Here is a 20,702-nt window from a genome sequence, read left to right on the forward strand (position 1 = left end):
CCTGTAGTTATGAACCAATCTGTAAACCTATTACGTTTGTAAGCCAGAGACTGCCTGTATACTAAGACAAACATTTGACTGACGTTAGATACTAACTGTACCTAACCGTTAATGACTTACATACAAATTCAACTTAAAGACACACTTGGGAACAGGACTTGTTCGTAACCCCGAGACTGCCTGTACTAACAGTGCTTACTACAAGAAGGATGTATTTTTGCTTTCCGCATTAAAATATCTTGAGGAGAAAGGGAGCTGTGGATGGCTTTTGTTTTTATCTAGTGTGTCTCAGTGACTTTCTAGATAGGCAGTGTAACTGCAGTTTAACCTCCTATCTTTGTTTCCTTTTCCCCCTTTGCCACGTGGATTTTTTTCCCCCCGTTATGTCAGAGTAGCTCCCTTTCCAGCATCCTAGTCTTGGTTTAGCCTCTGTCATCTGCTTTCATCCTCCTGGGAAGATTCTGAGTCTCAGTAAGTGGAGCCCCCTACTTGCTGCCCAGCCTGGAGGTGGGGTGGGATGGGGGTCTCAGCCTGTTTCTGTGCATGTAAACCATGCCCGAGCTGGGCCATTCAGCTGCAGAGCACACTGTACAGAGCAAGGATCTGAACCCTCGGCTGCTGCTGATGTATGAAGTACCAATGCCCTTTCAGTCATTCTGCCCAGGTAAAAGTGACACTGGCTAAGACATCACCACCGTTTTTGTGGTCAACCAGGATGGCACCTTAGTAAGGGGGGGTGCCTCAGTTGGGGTGTGGGGGCTGGAGCATGCCCTTGCCCACGATGGAAACAATGGCCTTGTGTGACATGGCTTATGAAGCACTGTTTCATAGTTACTTTTACATCCTGAATAAAGGTTATCAGGTAACTAATACTTTTTATCGAGCTGTTTTTTGTTTGTGTAAATTTTAGTGAAAGGGTGAAGAGAAATAAACTTAACAAACTTGCCCAGTGATACAGACACCAGTCTGTTCCCTGCCCAGTTCAGTCACAATGCTGTTTCCTTACAGTCTGTGGTGGAAAGAGAAACAGGTAGCAAGAAAAAAGTTTGCAGGTGGAAAGACCTTGCTAGAGAAGAACCAGCCCAGCCTTTTCAAAGATGCACTACCCACTGCCTTAGAGTTGATTCCAACTCCTAGCAACCCTGTAGCACAGAGCTGAACCACCCCATAAGTTTCCAGGGCTGTAATCTTTACGGGAGCAGACTGCCACATCTTTCTCTCAAACCACCAACCTTTCGGTTAGCAGCTGAGTGCTTTAACCACTGTGTCACTTGGGCCATTTCGTGGAAAAATCAAACTAATCTTTAAATAGAAATCATAGGTGACTTATGGGAACCATAAGTCATGCAGCACAGACTGTGCGGTCAGGTTTATGTTGGAGTCTTGGCTCTCTACACTTGTAGCTTAGCATGAGCCTTGTCCCCACTCAGTTACATGGAGCAACTGCTGCTTTTCAGGGATTCCGGGAGAATTAAATGAGCAAATGTTGGTAGAGCTCAGCAGAGAGATCCCTACCCATTAAGTAATCAGCACCTCAGGAGCCCCTTTTCATCTCTGATTAGCTTGAGACAGCAGCTTCAAAAGCTAGCCAAGAAGTGATTCTGGCAAGAACTCTTCTAGCCTGTTTGATAACTGGTCAGTTTTGCCGAAGGTTCTGAACCCTTCTTATGAGAGGAATTCAAAATAAACCAGTTACCATCCAGTTGACTCCAACTCAGTGACCCCGTGTATGTCAGAGTAGAACTAACTGCTCCAGAGAGTTTTCAATGGCTGATTTTTTGGAAGGAGATTGCCAGGCCCTTCTTAAAGTGCCTTTGTGTGGACTTGAATCTCCAACCTTCTGGTTAGCACTCAAGCGTGGTAACAGTTTGCACCACACAGGGACTCCTACGAGAGGAATGTTGTTAGGTGCCCTGGAGTCAATTCCGACTCAGTGACTCCGTGTGACAGGGAAGGACTGCCCCATGGTGTTTTCTACGCTGTAATCTTTACGGAGCAGATCTTTCTCCCATGGAACAGCTGGGTAAGGTTGGAACAGCTAATCTTTGGTTCGCAGCTGAGCGCTTAACCTTCGCGCCACCGGGGCTTTTATGAGAGGAATTGTGTGCCATTGAGTCAATTCCGACTCTGATCCTACAGGACAGGGCAGAACTGCCCCATAGGTTTTCAAGGCTATGATCTTTATGGAGGCTGACTGCTGCATCTTTCTCCCATGGAGCAGCTGGTGAGTTCTAACAGCTGACCGACCCTTCGCTTAGCAGCCAAGTGCTTAACCACCGAAACACCAGGGCTCCTGATGAGAGGAATCCCAACCAAAATCAAACCCATTACCATCGTGTTGATTCCAACTCAGTGACCCTCTAGGACAGGGTAGAACTGTCCCATAGGGTTTCCAAGGAGTGGCTGGTGGATTTGAACTGTTGACCTTTTTGTTAGCAGCCTGAGGTCCTAACCACTGTGCCACAGAGGTATAGAAACGGTCCTAGAAACCTTCCAAAACCACTCACCTGAGGTCTTAGGAGCCCCTGATTGGGTTAGGCTCCATGCCGGTATTTTCTGTGTGCCTTCGCCCTCTAGTGGCTGAATGTGGCGCTTTGCCTAGTATGGCCTTGGCAGAGTGGAATCTTGTTTCTTCAGCTTTGAAACAATTCACTCTTTTATCCCTGCAATTTAAAAGCAAGTCTCAGCATAATACAGCACTAACCCTTTTGAACGGAGACAGGATACTTTTTATAATACTAAAATGTAATACTCATCTTTGTTTTAGTTTCCACTTGGGTGCTTTAAACCTGAGCGTCTTTTGGCAAACACCTCACTTCACTGTCACCAAAACAATGAATGACACACCCATCCGTCTTTATTCTCTTACCCTGCTTTAGCTTTCTTCATAGTACTTAGTCACTCCCTGGCATCATCTACGTTTGGTGATTACCTGTTCTCCCCCTCCCCCCCTTACAGTGTAAGTTTCATGAGCGTGGGATCCTTGTCCATCTTGTTCCCTGCTATGCACATAGTAAGGAGCCCTGGTAGGGCAATGGCTAAGTGCTCAGCTACTAAGTGAAAGGTTGGCGGTTCAAACCCACCCAGCTGCTCCATGGGAGAAAGACCTGACAGTGTGCTCCCATAAAGATCACAGCCTTAAAAACTATAGGGCAGTTCTGTGCTGTCACATGGAGTCACCATGAGTTGGAATCTACCGGATGGCACCCAGCAACAACATGCGCATACCAGAAGTCCCTGGGTGGCGCAAAGACTTAAGTGTCGGGCTACTAACTGAAAGGTTGGCAGTTCAAACACATCCAGAGGTGCTTTGGAAGACAGGTCTGGTGATCTGCTTCCGAAAAGTCACAGTTTTGAAAACTCTATGGAGTAGCTCTCTGCACACGTGGGGTCACCATGAGTCAGAATCGACTGGACAGCAACTGGTACTGGTATGCACATAACAGAGCATCCTGAATAGTTGCTGAATATTGAGTATTTATTGAATAAACTCATTAAACAAGTGTCAAGATTATCCAAGTCTGAAGTTCCTTCAGGGGTCTTCAAGAGGGTAAGATGTCAGAGTGTTAAAATCAGACTATTTTAGGGAAGGTGCTGTGGCACCACCAGAGTTGGTGACACCACTTCCATGGACCTCCTCCGGTACCAGCCCATACAGAATCCTTAGTAATGTTTTTTGTACTAATGCTACTCGTAAATTGTAATTCTGTATATCACTCCTTTTCCTTTAATTACTACCTTATTCTCAAAAAAGTTACTGATACAGGTTCACAAATACTAATTACCTCAATATTGAAGCTAAAACACTAGAAAATTTGACAAAATCAGCGACTATAAAAACACCAGCAGCAAGAAAACAACAGCGTGTGCTTGTAGCCGGTGAAGAGGAATTCACTTGAGTTGGGTTATAATGCCAGTTCTGACTGGAGCACATTAGAAAGTTCAAAAAGTACATTAGCATAGAGTTTACATGTATATTGATACATGTAAGCTAGGTTTACAAAAAATATTTGTTAATAACTACAGAATATTTTTGTAAAAAATAAATTTTGGTGAAACACTACACAAAAAATTTATAGACAGTCATTTTGGTGTTACCTCACACCTCCCTAGGAACCCCACTGGTAAGGTGGTCAGGGAAGGTCCCTGAGTCAATGGCACTTGAGCTGAGGGCGGCACGAAGGCAGAATGACAAGGCAATACCTGTCGGAGGTGGATTCCCGGCAGAGAGAACAGGAATGTAAAAGCCTTCGGAGGAGAACAAGCTTGATGTGTTTCAGGGGGAAAGAGGCATCAGGCAGTGAGTGGGTGATGGAGGGAAAGAGTAAGTAGCCCAGGCGGCCGGGGAGTGACATTCCCAAACCTTTGGTGTGTGGTTTCCAGGGAGGCCCCTGGGAGGGGTCGGATCCTATTTTATATACAAACAGCAGCCTGCACGATCCTAAACAGAATGGGTTGGTCGACAGTTCAACCAGGTCACCCCGGCTGCTGTGTGGGGCATGCAGTGGGGGGGGGGGGGGGCGGAGGAGAAGGGCAAAAGGAGGCAGACCCTCCAGGCACGAGAGGAAGGAGGCTCAGACCTGAGCAGTATTTAGGAGGCAGCTTCACCGGCACTGAAGACGACCTGCTAGGGAGGACCGAGGGTCGATCGGGCCATTCCCCAGTCCTTTCCCCCTTCCAAGCTGCCCGCTGGAGTTTCAGGTTCTGAGCTAGAGCAAGGGTGCTCAGGGGGTGTTCCTGGTACAGTGGGGGGGGGGGGGGCGGAGAGGGCGGCAACTTCGTCACAGGCTCCGGAGTCTCACAGACCTGAATACCACATCCGGGCCCAGAGGGTCCTCTTCTATAAAATGAAAGTATTAACAGAACGGGCTGCTGGAACACGCAGAACTTCCATAAAGTCCGTCGGTCGCTCCGGGTAAGCGACTACGCGGAGGCTCAGAGTGCGCCAGGGGCAGCGGGGCGCAGTGCGCGTGCGCCCGCCTCCGCTTAGGCGTGAGCGGGCCCTGGCCCCTGCCTCAAAGTGAGCATGCGCCGGGCCCGCCTTCGGGTATGCGCGCGCCAGGTTGGAGGCGGAGTCGGAAGGGCGCGGGGCTCCGGGGCTTGAGGTGCGCGGCGGGTCGGCCCGAGGTCGGGCGGCGGAGCCATCGCCATGCCCGGCTTGGTGCTCTTTGGCCGGCGCTGGGCCATTGCCAGTGACGACCTGGTCTTCCCAGGGTTCTTCGAGCTGTGCCTGCGAGTGCTGTGGTAAGGGCGGGCGGCTGGTCCGGGCCGAGGAGAGCGCGGGGCGCGAGCGGCCGCGAGTGACAGGGGCGCCAGCCTGCCGAGCGCCGACCGTGTGCCCAGCGCGGTGCCCGGCGCTGGCCGTGCGTGGTCCCCGTGGCACAGATAGCAGACCGGAGCCCCGAGAGGGTAGGCCTTGTCCGGACTTCCGCGCTGCAGGGCACGGTCCCTCCTCTGTGTGCGGCGCCGAGACGTGGCCCCGGGAGCCGCGAGGACATCATCGCCAGGCAGTGGGGTGGCCTCGGGAGCTCTTTCCGAGTCCGAGCCGAGAGTTTCTGTTTAGAACCAGGGGCAGCCACTCGTGTGATCACTCTGCTTGGGAAAGCACAGCGTCTTGAATCAATGAAGTGGAAACTGGCAAATACTACCTATTGAAAACAAAACAAAACAAAAAACCCCGTTGCGGTGAAGTCGATTCCGACTTATTAGCGACCCTATAGGACCGAGTTGAACTCTGCACCATAGGGTTTCCAAGGAGCCCTGCTGGAAATCTGCCATCTGTTGGTTAGCAGCCAAGCCCTACATCATTGCTCTGCCAGGGTGCCACTACCCATTGAGTGGGGCTGAATTCCAGGAGAAGCAGACAGGCTTGAAGTATACTTTGCTTTTGAAATTGTGAATTTCCTTTCAAACTAGCTCCTTTTGGAATCAGTGGGAAGTGGCATTTGGAGCATAAAGTCTGTTCTCACAGGGTCTGGCTAAGGAATAATGTAATTGTTATTTTTTTAAAAGGTAGATTCTTCTGGACGGTGCCTGGCTACCATTACTGAACATTTTTTTTTTTTACTTGTTTTGTGGTGGTTGTTGAGACTATATCATTACTGAACATTTTGATCGATGGTTCTATAGAAGAATCCTGATCAGAAGGGGGAAAATGCAGAACAGAATTTCAAACGTTCATGGACTCCAGACTTCCTGGAGCCATGGAGGCTGGATGAACCTGGACACTTTAAACCAAAAATACCCTCTGATGTCTTCTTTAAACTAAACAGTAGTTTAGCTTAATTAGTAGAGAATGTCTGCTTTGCTGATTTAAAGAACTGTCTTTATGGGAACAAATTAACTACAGCAACTGGAAAAGCTAGATAGGAAGTTTACGGGTAGTGAGTTTTTGTTAATCGGGGAGGGAAAATTTGGAAAAGGAGGGCACGAATGATCGCACAACTTGGAGAATGTAATCAGTGTCACTGAATTGTATATGCAGAAATTGTTAATTGGTGTATGTTCTGCTGTGTAAGTTCTCAACAATAAAAGTAGATTCATGAGGGGACAGAAATATAAAAACATGAAATGTTATGAGCTGCTTCTCAGTAGCTTTATAATTCTCAGGGCCAGGCCCACCTGAGATTATTTCCTCATTATTATTTTTAGACACAGAGTCATAATATTATCACAAGACTGACAAAAACATGAGGTTCTTTAGTCCAGTTTCACTTCTGAGCTTGAATTCTTTCTTGAGTTCTTGCCAAGTGGAGCTCTGTCCTCTGCTTAAACACCTCTAGTGATGGATGGGTCACTTGTTAGTTCCATTGCTTGGTGCTAATATTTGAGTCCACAGTATTTTCGTCCTTTCAAGTTGATCCGTGTTCCCCATGGAACATCTTTGTATGACTTGCTTGCCGTCCTCTCAGGTTTATGTGACACTCACAAGATCATGAGTGTTTTTTGTTGGTCCACAGGCGTAAAAATTTTCTCATTAATAATTCAGCAAGCATATCGTTTGGTGGTTTACTAGTTGTGTATTTCTGAGTCGTGATGGGGCTCTTTTCCAGCAGCTCATGTCATATTTGCTTGCTTTTGGTTTTAAATGCCTCTCGTGTATTAGAGCAGGCATGAGAGCCGTATTATATAAGCATGAAATTGTAACTCATTACAAAAAAAAGGCACACTCTTTAGTTGGCTTAGCAAATCTTTTTTTTTTTTAATTTTTTTTTTGTGTTTGGTGAAAGTTTATATAGCAAATTAGGTTCCCATTTGACAATTTCTACACAAATTGTTTAGTGACATTAATTACATTTTTTGTAGTGTGTCAACATTTTATTTATTTCTGTTCTGGTTGGTCTGTTTCCATCCCTGCCCCCTTATCTTCTCATCTTTACTTTAGAGTAATTGTTGATCTTTTGGTCTCATAGAGATGGTTTTTTAATGCAGCTCTATACTCATGGGTAATATCCTTTATTTTGTGTGCCAACCTGTTATTTCTCTAAAAAGTGACCTCGGGATAGTTTTGGTTCAAGGTTTAAAGAGTATCTCAGGGCGTAGTCTTGGGGCATCTCAACTGGTCCAGTAAGTTAGGACTTTCTGAGAATATGAATTCTGTCCACATTTTTTTCCCATTCTGTCAGCGTGGTTGATCTGTTCTTAATGAAAACTATATTCCAAAGCAAACTTTACCTTGTTTTGGAAAATACTGGCTCCTTTTTTTTTTTTTAGTTTTTATTGTGCTTTAAGTAAAAGTTTACAAATCAAGTCAGTCTCTCATACAAAAATTTATATACACATTGGTATATACTCCTAATAGCTCTCCCCCTTATGAGACCCCACACTCCTTCCCTGTCCATTTGGCCGGCGTCTGACCCCCTCTGCCCTCTCACCTCCCCTCCAGACAGGAGATGCCGGCATAGTCTCATGTGTCTACTTGATCCAAGAAGCTCATTCTTCACTAGTATCATTTTCTATCCCATTGTCCAGTCCAATCCCTGTCTGAAGAGTTGGCTTTGGGATGGTTCCTGTCTTGGGCTAACAGAAGGTCTGGGGACCATGACGTCCGGGGTCCTTCATATTGGCTCTTTTTATTTCTTTGTATTATGTCTTAGAACGCAGACGTGAATCTCTGGATTCCTTTTCTGACTCTCTTTTTTCTCGACAGGTGGGTTGGCATTCTGGCTTTGTATCTCATGCACAGAGAGAAGCTCGACTGTGCTGGTGGAGCCCTGCTCAGCAGTTACTTGATTGTTCTCATTGTTCTCCTGGCGGTTATTATATGTGCTGTGTCCGCCATTGTGTATGTCAGCATGAAAGGTAAAAAGAAGCTTTTTCTATTTTACACCTATTCTTCATTTTAACAGCTTAATTTAGATATAATTTGCATACTATACAATCGACCCACTTAAAGTGTATAATCCAGTGGTTTTTAGTGTAGTCACAGAGTTGTGGAACCATTGCAACAGTCAATTTTAGAACATTTTCAGCACCCCAAAGAGAAATTCCATACCCATTAGCAGTCACTCTCCATTTCCCCCTAATTTTCCCAGCTCTAGGCAACTACTAATCTAATTTCTCTCTGCCTATTCTGGACATCATATAAATGAAATCATATGCTATGGGGGCTTTTAGTCTGGCTTCTTAAACTTGGCATAATGTTTTCAAGGTTCATCCAGGTCGTAGCATGTATTAGTTCTTCATTCCTTGTTTTGGCTGAATAGTAATTCCTTTCTATGGATAGACCACAATTTGTTTATGCATTCATCAGTTGATGGACATTTGGCTTGTTTCCAGTTTTTGTTATTATGAATATTACTGCTACAAACATTTACATACAAGCTTTTAGGTGGACAGGTTTTCATTTCTCTTGGCTATATACCTAGGAGTAGAATTTCTGGGTCATAGGGTACTTCTATGTTTAATATTTTAAGAAACTGCCAGACTGCTTTCAGAGCAGTTACACCATTTTATATTCCCACCAGTAGTGTATAAGGGTTGTAGTTTCTCCATTTCCTTGCAAACACTTGTTTTCTGGCTTTTTGATTATAACCATTCTCTTGGGTGTGAGTTGGTTATTTCATTGTGGTTTTGGTTTCCAGTTCCCTGATGGTTAATCAATAGGGAGCACCTTTTCATGTGTTTATTGGCCATTTGTGTATCTTCTTTGGAGGAATGTCTATTCAGATCCTTAACCAATTTTAAATTGGGTTATTTGCTTTATTGTTACTGAGTTGTAAGGGTTACAACCAGGGCTTTGAATCATTTCTTCCCAGTTCATTCATGGCTGAGGAAGCGACACAGGAACAGATTCAAATTTTTAAAATTTGGGTAAATCAGAACAAGAGAAATTACAGGTTGAAGCACTGCTAGAAACATAATCTCCCTCTTAGAAAACAAGGGCAGCACATGTGTTGCATAGCAACCAAATCTTTTGCCCATTGGATTTTGCTCAGAGTCGGAAACAGCGGTGGCTCACTCAAAGGTGGCTGCTGACAGTGCCATTTTGAATGTGTGTCGCTCTCCTCAGTCCTGCCAATAATCCAATCTCATGCATCAGGCCCCTGAAAGGTCTCACTCTGCCTCTTCTGAGTCTCTTATTCCAGGGCTTTGACCAGTAATTTTTCCTGTTCTAGTTAGGTTCTGGATCACCTAAAGTTTAAAAATTTGGATCTGTTCTGGTTTTGCTTGGCCATGACTGAAGTGGTTCAAACCTGTTCGAAGCCCTGGTTACAGCTATTGCTAATGATAATTTTTTTTGTGTGTGTTACGATTTTCTGCATATAATCACTTATCTGAGAAAGTCTCTGAAGATACTGGAAATCTTCCCTGCTTGATCGCTGTGGTTCATAGGAGGAACTGTGCACTCTGGTGACTGATGAAGAAATGCGTTAGTAAATAGGTCTTCATCGAAGGCAGGGCCAGATGGCATGCCACAGGGCCCTGCCCTCAGGCCTCTCAGCACCACTCAAGTGTTGCACTTTAATTTTAGTGTTTTATCACTGCCTGAATGGGAGTGTAGGAGGCATGCCTATCAGATTATAGATGATGATGGTGATAAAACTGGGAGGAGGTGGCAGATAGATAGGGTAATGGAATCAAGATTTGACCCTCTGGAATGATGGGCTGAAATTTATAAGGTGATGGTTCGTAAGGAGAAATGTCGAGGGGTGAGATGTCTGTGACAAAGTGTTTTCATGAGAAAAAGAGCTTCAGGTTTTGGGGTGACCAAGAGGCGTGAATGTGCCCGCTTACTCTAGTAATATATAGGAAATAGGGCTCTTCTGTGGTTTAGTATCGATTCTAAACATGAATGCCATATTTTTACACAAATAACGCACATTTTCTATGTTTGCCAACCGGTTCCTCCCCCAGCAAGGTATTTTCACAAGTGTACTATGCTAATTTTTTTTTTTTAAACAGCAACATGTAAAACAAAATGGCACAGCGGCATTTATGAAAATACCTCACGGCGCGGGGGCAAACAAACATAGAAGATGCGTTATTTGCATAAAAATACGGGTCTGGGTTAAAGAAGACCCAGTCCTGTGGTCGGGGTCAGTCCCCTAAGCCTGGATTATAGTTGGTGCTGGATGCTCAAGAGGAAGAAAGCTGATGTGCATATGGAGCCCTGGCACGCTGGAGCTTTTCAGTGAAAGCAGGATTTCTAAAAGGTAAAGAACTTAGTATGGTGTCATTTCAGATCAAGCATTACCTAGTTTATTTGTACTTTTTGTTTACCTTACCTCCTGGTTAGACCACTGTAATGACAGATTCAGACTGGAAGAAGTAAGTGTAAACTTCTTTTTCCCTTAAATATTTGTTTTTTTTTCAGATATTTTTGGTGGTTTCAGGTATAGTCAGAGCCCGTGGTGGGTGCCCATGTTCACTTAGCTCCTCCTTCTAGATAGTTGCATAGCACCTGCACTGCCATACACTCATTGCACAGCGCTCAGAAAACATTTGCAGATCACAGGGGTGTTGTGGGTTGCCTCCCCAGCCACCACCTCCGAATAGAACTTGGTTTTGTTCAGGAGTCCTCTCCACCCCTCATATACCAAGTATGTGTCAGAGAAGTCCTGTGCCAGCTCCTGGAGTGATTCCAATGTTTAGAAGTGGACGTGGGCCGACTGGGGCCAGTGAAATTCGGAGAGAGTTTGTTGGGGGGTTCTGGGAAAGTCCTTGCTCCTCTCAGAAGGATCCAGAAGCAGCATGTTGTTGACCCTCTGGATGATGCTGTGCATGGATGAGTTGCAGGAGTGCTGCTGTATCTCCACTCAGAGCCCAAGCTCAGTGTAGGGCAGGCAGAGCTGCAAGAATGTCAGGGAGGTGGAGCCGGGGCCACTGGGCAGGGCAGCCTCGTGCCTAGGCTGCCTCTGGACTTCCTGTTCTTCCAGCCAGTACATGTACTTACTGTTTCTAAACCAGTTTGAGTTGGATTTTCTATTAGTCATGGCTAGAGATATCCCAACTAAACTGAAAGTAATATAACAAAATTGGCTTAATTGCCCATTTGTTCCAAATAATTAATAGCAAACGCCTTTTTAAAAACATTTTGTGAATACTATAAAGAAAGTTAAAAAAAAGGCAAATGGGAAAAATGAGACAAAAACCCAATCACCCTAATATGTAAAGGCTTCTACAAATATATATAGGAGCCCTTACTACATAAGGGCTTCTACACATAAACAGGAGTCCTTGGGTGGTGCAAAGGTAAAGCATTAGAGAAAGACCTGGCGATCTGCCCCCATAAAGATTACAGCCAAGAAAACCTACGGGGCAGTTCTGCTCTGTCACCTTGGGTCGCCGTAAATAGAAAATCAACTCGAGAGCACCTAACAACAAGAAATAGCCAAAAGGTTGGCTGTTTGAACCCACCCAGAGGCACCTTGGAAGACAGGCCTGGTAATTTGCTTCTGAACGGTCACAGCCTTGAAAATACTATGAAGCAGTTCTCTGTACACACGGGGTCACCATGAACCAGAATTGACTCAATGGCTACTAACAACAACAAACAAACAAACAAGAAAAAAACCAATAGTCAATAGAAAAATGGGCAAAGAACATGAACAGACAATTCAGAGAAACTGCAAATGACTACAAATGACAGACGTGCGGGTGCACACATGCATACTAGCTTTTTCTATATATTTGCACATGTACAAAGAAGTACTTATAGTAGATATTCATTGTAGTATTGTTTGTGAGAACAAAAGATTGGAGACACTTAAGTGGCTGTTGGAGCCCTGGTGGCTCAGTTATTTATCATTCGGCTGCTAACCAAAAGGTAGGCAGTTTGGATCCACCAGCCGCTCCTTGTAAACCCTATGGCGCAGTTCAACTCTGTCCTGTAGGGTCGCTAAGAGTCGCAGGTGACTCGATGGCAACAGGTTTGGTTTCAAGTGTGTGTCAGTAGGCTGCAGGCTAGGTGTGATGGTCTACTGTGGGTGTGTTACAAAGGAGCAGATGCTCAGTGAACCCGTAAGGAATGATTTCCAGTGTGCTGAGGTGGGGGACATTGTATATAGTTTGCTACATTTTTCTTAAGGCTGTAGGTGTTTTGTTATGCACAGACTATCCCTGGGAGGAGACACAGATGACTAGGTTACTTCTAGTTTACCAGTTTTCTTCCTGTTCCGTAACAGGAACGAGTTGGGGTCGGGGGAGGCTTAATATTTCCTTTGTACCTACTTCAACTGTTTGAACATTGTACCATTTACACGTTATCTCCCCAAAATCAGTGATTTTGTTTGTTTCTTGGTTTATCAATTGTTAAGTTTAAGTGTATTTTTAAGTAACTCTTGGCACAATTTGCAGATCTTCCACGATTCATGGATAGTTTACCTTGCCCCTTCTGTTTCATAAGTCATCTGGATAATTCATCTGCTGTCTTCGCTACAAGGCAGCGTTTATGTAGCTTTTCGCTGGCATACGTCTCCAGAAGAAACAGCATGGCTGTCAGACCCTTTATCCCAAAGTCTGATGTTTGTGTAGTTACCTGCCCTCCTTTGCTTGGTCAGAAATACAGAAAAATCTATCGATGCTGCTGCAGTAGCTTCTGTTTTTTATTTGAGAACTTCCCAGAGGACGTCCCGTTGTTCCTGCCTTGTGGGAGGTTTAATTGGGGGAGGTCTGCCCTGGTGATGTCAGTCTTTGATTTACGTTAAGAGCACCCTTGTCATCCAGGGGCTGCTGTTCTGCCTCTGTCGTGTTTGGGCCCGATGGTAGGCCATCACTTTGCATCTCACCTGCGTTTGTGTCTCAAGAGCTCATTGCTCCTCTGCTGCTACTGAGGGTTCCTGCAGCAACTCCAGGGGTTGAACAGAAAGATCTTTTTCGTTGCCTGGCCTTAACTGGAGGATGATCGGGTTACTTAAGGGAGGCTGTGTTGAGGACATTCCACTCAGGAATGTAGCTGTGTGTGCTCCTTAATTACAGGGCCATTGGCATGATGACACCTACTGCCACAGCTAGTCCACACTGCGGCACACACACAGACACACAGACACAGACACACACAGACACACACACACATCTACTGCCACAGCTAGTCCACACTGCAACACAAACACAGACACACACACACTGATTTTCTTTATCATCTTGTTTCTTTTCTGGAACCATAATCAGAATACTTCCCTTGCTCCCTTCTTTATGTATTTACTTCACTAGCCCATTATAAGGGAGCCTGGTGGTGCAGTGACGCATAGGTCAGTGGTTCGAACCCACCAGCCTCTCCACGGGAGAAAGATGTGGCAGTCTGCTTCCATAAAGATTACAGCCTTGGTCCTTAAAAAGCTAGAAATAGGACTACCATACGATCCTTGGAATATATCCTAGAGAAATAAGAGCCTTTACACAAACAGATATATGCACACCCAGGTTTATTGCAGCACTGTTTACAATAGCAAAAAGATGGAAGCAACCAAGGTGCCCATCAGTGGATAAATGGATACATAAGTTGTGGTATATTCACACAATGGAATACTACGCATCAATAAAGAACAGTGAGGAATCTGTGAAACATTTCATAAAATGGAGGAATCTGGAAGGCATTATGCTGAGTGAAATCAGTCAGTTGCAAAAGGACAAATACTGTATAAGACCACTATTACAAGAACTCAGGAAATACTTGAAACAGAAGAAAATATTCTTTGATGGTTACGAGAAGAGGGAGGGAGGGAGGGTGGGAGAGGAGTATTCACTAATTAGATAGTAGATAAGAACTACTTTAGGTGACGGGAAAGATAACACACAATACAGGCGAGGTCGACACAACTGGACTAAACCAAAAGCAAAGAATAACCTGAATGCTTCGAAGGCCAGTGTAGCAGGGGCAGGGGTTAGGGACCATGATTTCAGGGGACATCTAAGTCAATTGGCATAATAAAATCTATTAAAACACTCTGCATCCCACCTTGAAGAGAGGTGTCTGGGGTCTTAAATGCTAGCAAGTGGCCATCTAAGATGCATTCGTTGGTCTCAACCCACCTGGATCAAAGGGGAATGAAGAACACCAAGGACACAAGGTAATTATGAGCCCAAGAGACAGAAAGGGCCACATAAACCAGAGACTATATCAGCCTGAGACCAGAAGAGCTAGATGGTACCCGGCTACAACTGATGACTGCCCTGAGAGGGAACACAATAGACAACGCCTGAGGGAACAGGAGAGCAGTGAAGTTCTCGTAAAAAGATCAGACTTAATGGTCTGAAACTAGAAGGACCCCGGTGGTCATGGCCCCCAGACCTTCTGTTGGCCCAGGACAGGAACCATTCCCGAAGCCAACTCTTCAGACAGGGATTGGACTGGACAATGGGTTGGAGAGGGATGCTGGTGAGGAGTGAGCTTCCTGGATCAGGTGGACACTTGAGACTATGTTGGCATCTCCTGCCCGGAGGGGAGATGAGAGGGTGGAGGGGATTAGAAGCTGGCGAAAAGGACACGAAAAGAGAGAGTGGAGGGAGGGAGCGGGCTGTCTCATTAGGGGGAGAGCAGTTGGGAGCGTGTAGCAAGGTGTATGTAAGTTTTTGTGTGAGAGACTGACTTGATTTGTAAACTTTCACTTAAAGCACAATAAAAATTAGAAAAAAAAAAGAGCACAGCCTTGGAAACCCTCGGAGGCAGTTTCACTCTGTCCTGTAGGGTCGCTATGAGTCGGACTTGACTCGGTGGCAGCAGAGTGCCTTATTGATAGTTATCCTGACCGTTGGCGTTCCGAGCCCAGACGCTACTGACAGCATTGCAGCATTTCCGTATTAGGAGTCCCCGCCCTTCAGGAAGCTGTGTGTATGCCCGTGTTGCCTCCTGTTTCTGCTGGGCTGACTGGCTCTTGTTACATAATCCCCAAAACCAAACCAAACCCCGTGCTGGATCTCCGTATCTGCACGTTTCATAGCCACAGATTCAACCAACCACAGATCAAAAATATTTGAAAAAAATTTTTACATATATATATATATTTGGGAAAAAATGATTCGGAGGAAAAAATACAGACTTTTTTTCCTCATCATTATTCCCTAAATAATACAGTACTGTATAACAGCTATTTGCATAGTGTTTACATTCTGTTAGATATTGTAAGTCATCTAGAGATGATTGAAAGTATATGGGAGGATGCGTGTAGGTTATATGTAAATACTGCACCATTTTATATCAGGAACTCGAGCATCTGCAGATGCTGGTACCACAGGGGTCCTGGGAGCAGTCCTGCGATACCAGTCCACGGATACTGAGGGACGACTGTATTAGTTTTCCTCCAGCTACCGTAACAAAGTACCACAAACTGTGTGGCTTAAAGCAACAGAAATTGATTGTCTCCCGGTTCTGGAGGCTGGGAGTCTGAATTCAGTGTGTTGGCAGAGCCGCGCGCTCTCTGAAGGCTCTAGGGGGAGATCCTTCCCTGTCTCTCCTGGCTTCTGGTAGCCCAGGCCTTCCTAGACTTGTGGCTGCATCACTCCAGCCTCTGCCTCTGTCTCCATGTGGCTGTCTGCCCTCTGCATCTGCCTGTATCTCTTCTCTTTTTATGACGACACCACCAGTCCTACTGGATTAGAGTCCACCCTTCTCCAGTATGACCTCCTGTTAGCTAATTACATCTGGAGAGACTCTGTTATTTCCAAATGAGGTCACATTCACAAGTACCAGGGGTTAGGGCGTCAGCGTATCTTTTTGGGAACACAATTCAAGCACAATTAACATGTGCCTCTAAGTAATTCTAAAAGAAGCTCATTTTTGGCATTTAAAAGGCATTTTCTTACTAAATCGTTCTTTAGACCTTGGATTTTTTTTTCCAGTCACTACTTTTGTTTTAATCATGTGGTGTTTTTATGGTAAAAAAAAAAAGGTTACTTAGTGTTTATTGGAAAACCCTCGTGGCGTAGTGGTTAAGTGCTACGGCTGCTAGCTAGCCAAAGGGTTGGCAGTTCAAATCTGCCAGGTGCTCCTTGGAAACTCTATGGGGCAGTTCTACTCTGTCCTATAGGGTCGCTATGAGTCGGAATCGACTCGACAGCACTGGGTTTGGTTTTGGTTTTAGTGTTTATCAAACTTTTTTCCAAGGGAAGAGAGTCAGTGTTTTTTATATCAAGAACTAAAGCATACGGTCCCCTGCCGATACTTGGATTTGTTTTACAAATACAGTAAACTGTCATGTCTAAGTGTTAGGCGTCTTCACATGGCCCCGTACATCGGAATTGTTTGCCTCTCAAAGATGAGACCCATCCGGCATTGGCAAGGCCAGGGCCAGGCCATGTGGACCTGGGTTATGTCTTAGCAAGTAGCTGTCAAGCTCTTTGAGCCCCAGTTTCCTTGTTTGCAAAGTGGAAATAATAATTGTATCGCAGTCTTGTGAAGATTAAGGAATAATGTTTAAAAAGCGTTTGGGATGTGCCTAGAACAACAGAGGCCTTGAATAGATGGTGGAGCTTATTTTCCTAGCTGTTAGAACTTGGGAGACCATATATCTTGTTTTCCTGGGACTATACTGTTTTATGCCTGTTGTCCCAGAATAATTATTAATAATGTCTCCTTAGACTTTCGAAAGTATCCCAATTTGGACAGATTCTTTGGTTACCTTGTTAGAACCCAGAAGTGTGCCTTAATCCCTAGGAGGTCTAAAAAATGAACCTGAGGCACTTTGCCATGCTTCCCATCTTTCACTTTCTCACTGTTCATTGCCAGTTACAGATAGGAAAAGTCGAGGGTGAGTGTGCTTACCATACAAACGTGTGCTCTGATTTCTGAACTTTCATAGAAAGGAAATGTCTCACCTCTGAGGAGGCAAGTGCCCAGTCTGAATGTTTTCTGTATTTCAGGAACCATCTGTAACCCTGGACCACGAAAATCTATGTCTAAGCTGCTGTACATCCGTCTAGCGCTCTTTCTGCCAGAGGTGGTCTGGGCATCTCTGGGGGCTGCCTGGATAGCAGATGGAGTTAAGTGTGACAAGACTGTTGTGAATGGCGTAATTGCAGCTGTCGTTGTCAGGTGAGGCCTTCCGTCTTCTCTTAGTTTCATCTTGTCACAAATGGATTTGAGATGTCGGTAAACAAACCTTCCTGAGTAGCTCAACACAACCCTGTGTAGCTTTCAAACACTTAGAAATTGGACATTTTGAGTCAATCAGGAGGGTTTTAGAGAGATGCTTCTTTAGACCTAAGGATCCATCTTCCCATATGCACGTGTTGATGTGATTTTCCCCCTTTCTGCTTCTCACTCTTCTGCATGTCCTTCCTTCTCTCGTTAGAAGCGAGAAAACTGAAGACCAAAACAAGGGCGGAAACTAAGGGTTGGGTGGGAACAAATGCAGTGTCAGGAATTGTGACGGAACTGTACTCCAGAATGATAAGGTTTTAGCATTTTCCAGGTTGGAACTCTTAGAGACAATCTAGTTACATCCCCTGTGTTATAATAAGGAGACTTGGCGCTGTTCCTGCCTTCCCAGGGTCCCATGGCCAGTCAGTTGCAGTCACTTCCTGGAGGTTCATCTCCTCAGCACATGCATTCATGAGCCCTTGTTGTGTCCACATCGTGGGCAGTCAGTAAATAGTTAAACACATGGACGAAAGACCTATCGGAGTACCCTGTGATTTGGGAAGATTCTCTTGGTTTTACCAAGAAATAAGGGCCTGATGCATGCAGTGTGTTAGGGAGCTATGGAGAACAAGACGCAGCTGCGCCAGTGTCCAGACAGCTCCTTTTTTCTTTTGTAGTTCTTTACTTTTAGGGCTCTGCTCTTGTGGGGCCTGGGTTAGTTGTGGGCTTATGAGGAACTTTCTAGAAGAAATGAGTTGCTTGCTGCAGCCAAGTTCTAGGACATCCACACTCTCCTCAGTAACTGGAGCCTCAGTTGTGTCCATGTAAAAACTGAAGCCAAAGGAGGGTGGCTGTGGCTCTGGCCCCTGCACGTCAAGCCCACTGTCACCAAGCCTTTTCCTCTCTCTGTTTTGCAGTTGGATTATCATCGCCTCCACTGTGGTTACCATTATCATTGTCTTTGACCCACTGGGGGGGAAAATGGCTCCATATTCCTCTGCTGGTCCCAGTCACCTGGATAGTCATGACTCAAGCCAGTTATTTAATGGCCTCAAGACAGCAGCTACCAGCCTGTGGGAAACCAGAATCAAGTTCTTGTGCTGTTGCATTGGGGAAGACGACCATACTCGAGTTGCTTTTTCGAGTACGGCAGAGCTTTTCTCAACCTACTTTTCAGTAAGCTGAAGGGGTCTGGTTTGGTCCCTTTCTTGTTTAAGTCAATGCCTCTTCTGTTAAGATGAGCACGCTACCCTTTGAGCCAGTCCCCCTGTTCACATAAAACATCCGGTGAGAACTTGGTGTCTTGGAGCGTTGGGGGTAGCGGGAGGTGTTCTGCCGGGCATGGGCACTCCGGGAGCAGCTGAGTGTTTTTAGACCTCACTTTCCTGGTCAGTTGCATCTTGAATTGACACCTGTTTATCACACTGTCAAGATTTTGAATTTGTTTTTAAGGAATGAAATAATGGAACCTGTACATTTTGGGAGCCAGTTGTCTTTTCCTGTGTCCTCTGTCCAGCTGGTTGGTGCTCAGCAGATCCTGGAGTGGGCAGTGTCACTATGCACCCAGGGTTGTAGCAGACCTTGGCCTCTTACGGCTTTATTTCTTGTTTGAAATGACAGAATATTCTGTTTCTGAAGGAAAGTTTGGATAGATTATTGCAATGCAGAAGAATAGCATTGTTCTAGAGCGATGGCACCAATGGTTTGGGAATACTTTTTCCTTTTATACCCGATGTGCGATTTGATCTTTTCTCATCTTGTTCTCTGATCAACTGCTCCTGGGTTCAGTGTGAAGACCAAGTAATGGCGGGTGGAGGAGCTCTCTGCCATCCTGCGCACCTGCCCGTGTCTTTGTCTCTATCTCTGGTATGGTCTGGCCTCGCACCGTTCAAGGCTGGCCCTGTAGCCCAATGCTAGGTCATAGCCACAGTCCTGTGCAGGGATCATAAATAACTTTAAGGGAGTGCTCCGACTTCTTCTTAAGATATTCAGGAGGAGGAGAAGGCTGGTACACTTTCCTTTCTAATGGGTTAGAGATGCGTGGGGTTGGCCGAGAGCTCCTGACTCCTCCGTATCTGCCCTGAAGTAAGAAAGGCAAGGGCAGGCTCAGGACAATTAACTCTGTTGCTTTACTTGTTCTGGGTTCTTTGGGAGGCTTGCTGTACCCTGTGAGTGGAAGTTCAGTGTCATAAATCTCTGCCACGGACTCTATTTCAACAAAATTTTCCAGAGTTTTGAGAAATGAGAATATAAATTTGCGCTAAAATTGGCCATTACTACAAAGATGGAGAATTTGTCCATTCATTTATTCCCTGACTTTACAAAACATATGAAGTAGGTTAAAATAGCTGAAGTCACTTGGAGTAAAATTTTAAGACAAACGAAATCCAAACCTGTTGCCATCGAGTGAGTTCCAACTCATAGCAATCCTATAGGACAGAGTAGAACTGCCCCATAGGGTTTCCAAGGAGCAACTGGTGGATTCCAACTGCCGACCTTTTGGTTAGCAGCCGAGCCCTTAACTATTGCACCATCAAGGCTCCATTTTAGATCAGCAACAATTTTACCTTCTCCAGTGGATTGGTGTGAGGGAGGGGTAGTAAAAAAAAAAAAAAAAAAAAAAGATGGGGAACTCATGTTTGGAAGAAGTCCTGCAAGGAACAATATTTTTTAGAATGTCTTTATTCATATATACGTTTGTGCGTGTATGTGTGTCAGAGCTCTATAGAACTCTATAAAACTGAATTTTCAGGAACTCGTTGGCAGTTCCTTGGTTTTTTGATGAGCCCTTGTGGTTTCCCATCCAGGACACCGACCTGGTACCCAGCGACATCGCAGCGGGCCTCACCCTTCTCCATCAGCAACAGGACAATATCAGGAATGAGCAGGAGCCTGATGAGGTGATCAGCCATTCCCCAGAGCCCTCACAGGTAAGCCCATGTTTCTATTGGATTATAGAGTTTTTGGTATCTATACCTGTTTATAGATTTAGAGAAACATATGACTGACAAATAGCGATTTCAGTAGCCACGTGGGTTGGAATCTGATTTGTGGCTTCTCTTGGTTGTAGCTGGTCACCTGTCCGGTGAGGCATCTCCTCCTTGCTTGCGGTTCAGTTAGTGGAACCTGTTCCTACCCCATTCTCCACCTGGGGTTCACATAGTGGAACACATTCCTGCCCTGT

General features: G+C 45.2%; 1 protein-coding gene across 5 annotated transcripts in view; it reads left to right on the top strand.

Annotated features, from left to right (window-relative positions):
- Window positions 1–4,753: 4,753 nt before the first annotated feature.
- The window catches only part of DAGLB (diacylglycerol lipase beta), a 37,493-nt gene continuing 21,544 nt past the window's right edge, over window positions 4,754–20,702 (top strand). For 2 of the 5 annotated variants that reach the window (XR_010323710.1, XM_003416610.4), the window contains exons 1-5: window positions 5,085–5,244; window positions 8,150–8,301; window positions 17,299–17,470; window positions 18,436–18,694; window positions 20,326–20,448. Coding sequence is in view for 4 of the 5 variants with exons in the window: in XM_003416610.4 (XP_003416658.1) it covers window positions 5,150–5,244; window positions 8,150–8,301; window positions 17,299–17,470; window positions 18,436–18,694; window positions 20,326–20,448 (801 nt within the window). In the remaining variant the exon portion in view is untranslated. The other 3 variants (XM_064296016.1, XM_064296017.1, XM_064296018.1) reach the window with 3 other exon arrangements.

This window comes from Loxodonta africana, chromosome 12 (assembly GCF_030014295.1).
Source record: "Loxodonta africana isolate mLoxAfr1 chromosome 12, mLoxAfr1.hap2, whole genome shotgun sequence".
Lineage (NCBI taxonomy): Eukaryota > Metazoa > Chordata > Mammalia > Proboscidea > Elephantidae > Loxodonta > Loxodonta africana.